The sequence below is a fragment of the Cyprinodon variegatus genome, unplaced genomic scaffold (assembly GCF_000732505.1).
Source record: "Cyprinodon variegatus isolate N-32 unplaced genomic scaffold, C_variegatus-1.0 Scaffold927, whole genome shotgun sequence".
NCBI classification, from domain to species: Eukaryota; Metazoa; Chordata; class Actinopteri; order Cyprinodontiformes; family Cyprinodontidae; genus Cyprinodon; species Cyprinodon variegatus.
In genome coordinates, this window is record NW_015151380.1 from 222,256 (window position 1) to 225,943 (window position 3,688).

At 38.6% G+C, this 3,688-nt stretch overlaps 1 protein-coding gene across 1 annotated transcript in view; it reads right to left on the reverse strand.

Annotated features, from left to right (window-relative positions):
• rab35 (RAB35, member RAS oncogene family) overlaps positions 1-952 on the reverse strand; it is an 18,540-nt gene extending 17,588 nt beyond the window's left edge. The window contains exon 1 of the mRNA XM_015398333.1: positions 669-952. Coding sequence (XP_015253819.1) covers positions 669-720 — 52 coding nt within the window. The 5' untranslated portion in view covers positions 721-952. The remainder of the gene's footprint in view (positions 1-668) is intronic.
• Positions 953-3,688: the final 2,736 nt, after the last annotated feature.

The window sequence follows — 3,688 nt, forward strand, 5'->3', positions numbered from 1 at the left end:
TAAGAGGTGCTGTTTTCGTCCCCTCAGTCTGGGCATTTCTCTGGAGCAGCTGCAGTGCTGAACTCCTCCACCAACAGGCAGCTCAGACCTCCACTAACCAGCTAACCAAACTAAGTCATTACAGCGACTTCCTGCAAGTTGGTCAACTTTACAGACTCGTGACACAAATCCAGCAGGCTTTTAGTTAACATCATAACAGAAAACCGGGGTAATAAAGAGCGCTTTAGTTAGCTCAGTATGAATCAGAGCTGTTAGCTTTCAGCTAACAGCAGCTACAGCCGGAGGCCAAAAGGCTCCTACTTCAGACCGCTGCGGTGGAGCCATTGGGTCAAAGGGAGGGCATTAGTCCAGAGGTCCAATAAAAGCTTCACTAACTGAACAACAACAGCCGAACGGACCGGGAGACAGAGCCAGGAGGTGTGGAGGCGGCATCCGGCCTGACGTGCCCAGTCCGGACACACAACCTCCGCCCTGTCACTGAAACATGGCGGATGTGTACATTTCCCTCTTTATTTTCGGTTTAATGCTGAACAAATAGACACAGTAACAGAGTCCGGGCGGAGGTTAACAGAGCGCCGCTGGATTTATCCATCCGCCCATTTAATAAAATAGCAGGAAAAAATGCGACGCGGCCCACTTCCCGTCCCGCAGCCTCGGTGTCGGCTTACCGCTGTCACCGATGATGAGCAGCTTGAAGAGGTAATCGTAGTCCCTGGCCATGCCGGTAGCTGGTGGCTAACCTCCGCCGTCTGCAGCTTCTTCGCTCGGCTTTCTACTCAGCTCCTCCTGGTTCCGTAGAAAATGTACTTCCTCCAGATAAGAAAAGAGGAAACTACCGAAGCCTGAAACGACGAGCCCCCGAGCCGGTGGCGTTTTTCTCGGCGTCACCAACCCGCTCGCTCCGCTGCAAACAGCCGGAAACTCTGCTTCCTTCTCAGTGGGAGCTGCACCCAGTGAGAGCCGGCCCCACTGCGCAGGCTCCGGAGGAGCCCGACTCAGCCACCATCACCACACACTTTATGCTTTATTCACTACCAAATAAAAACATACATCCTATCATTTCACCTTAGATAAAAAACAGTCATAATAGTACGAAAGAGGATTAGAGCCACTGGAAAAAACAACTGATATCTGATTTTTAAATATTTCAGTTTAGTAGGGAAAAAAAAATCAAAATTCTGACTTTTTTTATTGTCAGAATTTAGTCAGAATTCTGGAAAAAAAAAAGTTAACTGATTTTGAAATATTATTTCAGTTTAGTATTGGAAAAAGTCACAATTCTGACTTTTTTTCTCAGAATTCTGACTTTTTTTATTGTCAGAATTTAGTCAGAATACTGGAAAAAAAAGATTAACGAATTTTTTAAATTTATTTCAGTTAAGTATGGGAACAAGTCAATATTATGACTTTTTTCTCATTATTTTGACTTTTTTCTCAGAATTCTGAATTTTTAATTGTCAGAATTTAGTCAGAATTCTGGAAAAAAAAGATTAATGGATTTTTAAACATTTCAGTTTAATATGGGAAAAAGTCAAAATTCTGACTTTTTTTCTCAGAATTCTGACTTTAATCTCAGAGTTCTGACTTTTATTGTCAGAATTTAGTTAGAATTCTGGAAAAAAAAGTTAACAGATTTTTAAATATTATTTCAGTTTAGTATGGGAAAAAGTCAAAAATCTGACTTTTTTCTCAGAATTCTGACTTTTTGTATTGTCAGAATCTAGTCAGAATTCTGGACAAAAAGTGAACTGATTTTTGAATATTATTTCAGTTTAGTATGGGAAAAAGTCAATATTCTGACTTTTTTCCTCAGAATTCTGACTTTTTTTCCTCAGAATTCTGACTTTAATCTCAGAATTCTGACTTTTTTATTGTCAGAATTTAGTCAGAATTCTGGAAAAAAAAAGGTAAACAGATTTTTTAAACATTATTTCAGTTTAATATGGGAAAAAGTCAAAATTCTGACTTTTCTTCTCAGAATTCTGACTTTAATCTCAGAATTCTGACTTTTTTTATTGTCAGAATTTAGTCAGGATTCTGGAAAAAAAAGTTAACTGATTTTGAAATATTTCAGTTTAGTATGGGAACAAGTCAATATTCTGACTTTTTTCTCAGAATTCTGACTTTTTTTATTGTCAGAATCTAGTCAGAATTCTGGACAAAAAGTTAACTGATTTTTGAATATTATTTCAGTTTAATACAGAGACTTTAATCTCAGAATTGTAGATCTTAATGTAGATGGGCACCATGAAGGCAGAGATGTGGAGCACTCAGCTTCACTGATAAAGATGTGAGATGTTTGGGAGGAACAGGAACACATTGGTGGAAAATGATGGAAGCTTGTTTAGTCTCTAAAACAGACATAATGCTTGATGCTAACATGTTCATTAGACTTCATATAATACTAAAATAAAATTTTAAAATCAGTAAACTTTGTTTTTGTTTTTTTTTTTCAGTGACCCTAATCCTCTTCCATATAATAGAGATCGATCTAAAGAATGAAATAATTTTTTTTCTGATGAGAATCTGCATAAAACTCTGCACTGGTTCTGGTTCCAGGAAGACCGGTGACTGAAAGTGAAGTTTAGATGCTCTTGCTTCCAACAAATACTTAGAACAAAACCAATCCATACTTGATTATGAGAGCTTAAGATCTTTATCACCAGCTGGATGTTTATACAAGTGAAATAAAACCCACTTTGTGTTGCCATTTAGAAAACGACTGAACTGGTTGTTCATGTCGGCGTCATCAGGAAGACATGGTCATCAACACCAAGTTTGGTATTTCAGTGAGACTTTCAGAAAATAAAAGTCCGAACAGGAAATTTAGGTCTATTGACTGAGCTTCATCTTAAAATGGGGAACATTTCCTGCAGTTCTGCTTTATGTTTTCCTTTAAAATTGTTTCATAAAACCTCCGGATGGGTCATCTTTAGCCTGACCAAAAAACACAAAAAAAAACAAGTACACCCAATAAGAAGCTGTTTTTATCTAAAATATTTAGACATCAGCTCTGATAATCTTCAACAAAACAAAAATTGGAGACCTTTTAAAATGTAACGTGGAAATACAATAAACAAGGTAAATTGTGTGATTTATTCCCATGTTTATTGGCTCTATTTTTCTTATACCTCATTAAAAATACTTAGGTTACTGAGGTATTTCCTACATTTGTGCTGCTATAGGGTTAGACTGCTGGAGGAGATAGGGACCACTTTTCATCATTCTAACTCTATTCTCCCATTCTACAGTGTTTGTTAGTTCAACCTCTAAAACCGGGCTGATTCTCCAGTCCTGCTAGAATTTTTCGATTGGGCCATTTCAGCCTCGTCGTGTTGCATACAGAGGGTAAAGATCGCCTCCCGATCAGGAATCATAAGGTCGGGAGCAAATCAAACGTTTAAAATTCAGTCGGCCGTCGTAAGTTTGCACCAGAGCATCAGGCTGCGGTGTGAGAACATGCATCCTGAGCTTGAAGCTTTTAAATCTTGCGGTTTCATCGTAGAGTTTGAGCTGAAGCTGCGTGCAACGATAAAAAATATCGCACCGTGTATGTCTGGCATAACGTTCTGCTCTCTCTGCTTTTTCATAGTAGCTTCATGTGGTCTGTTCCTGTTTGGCTGTGACTCCATCCTGGAGAGAAATATCAGCTGTGCTGCTGCCATCAACACCTTTGTTTCTAGATGTT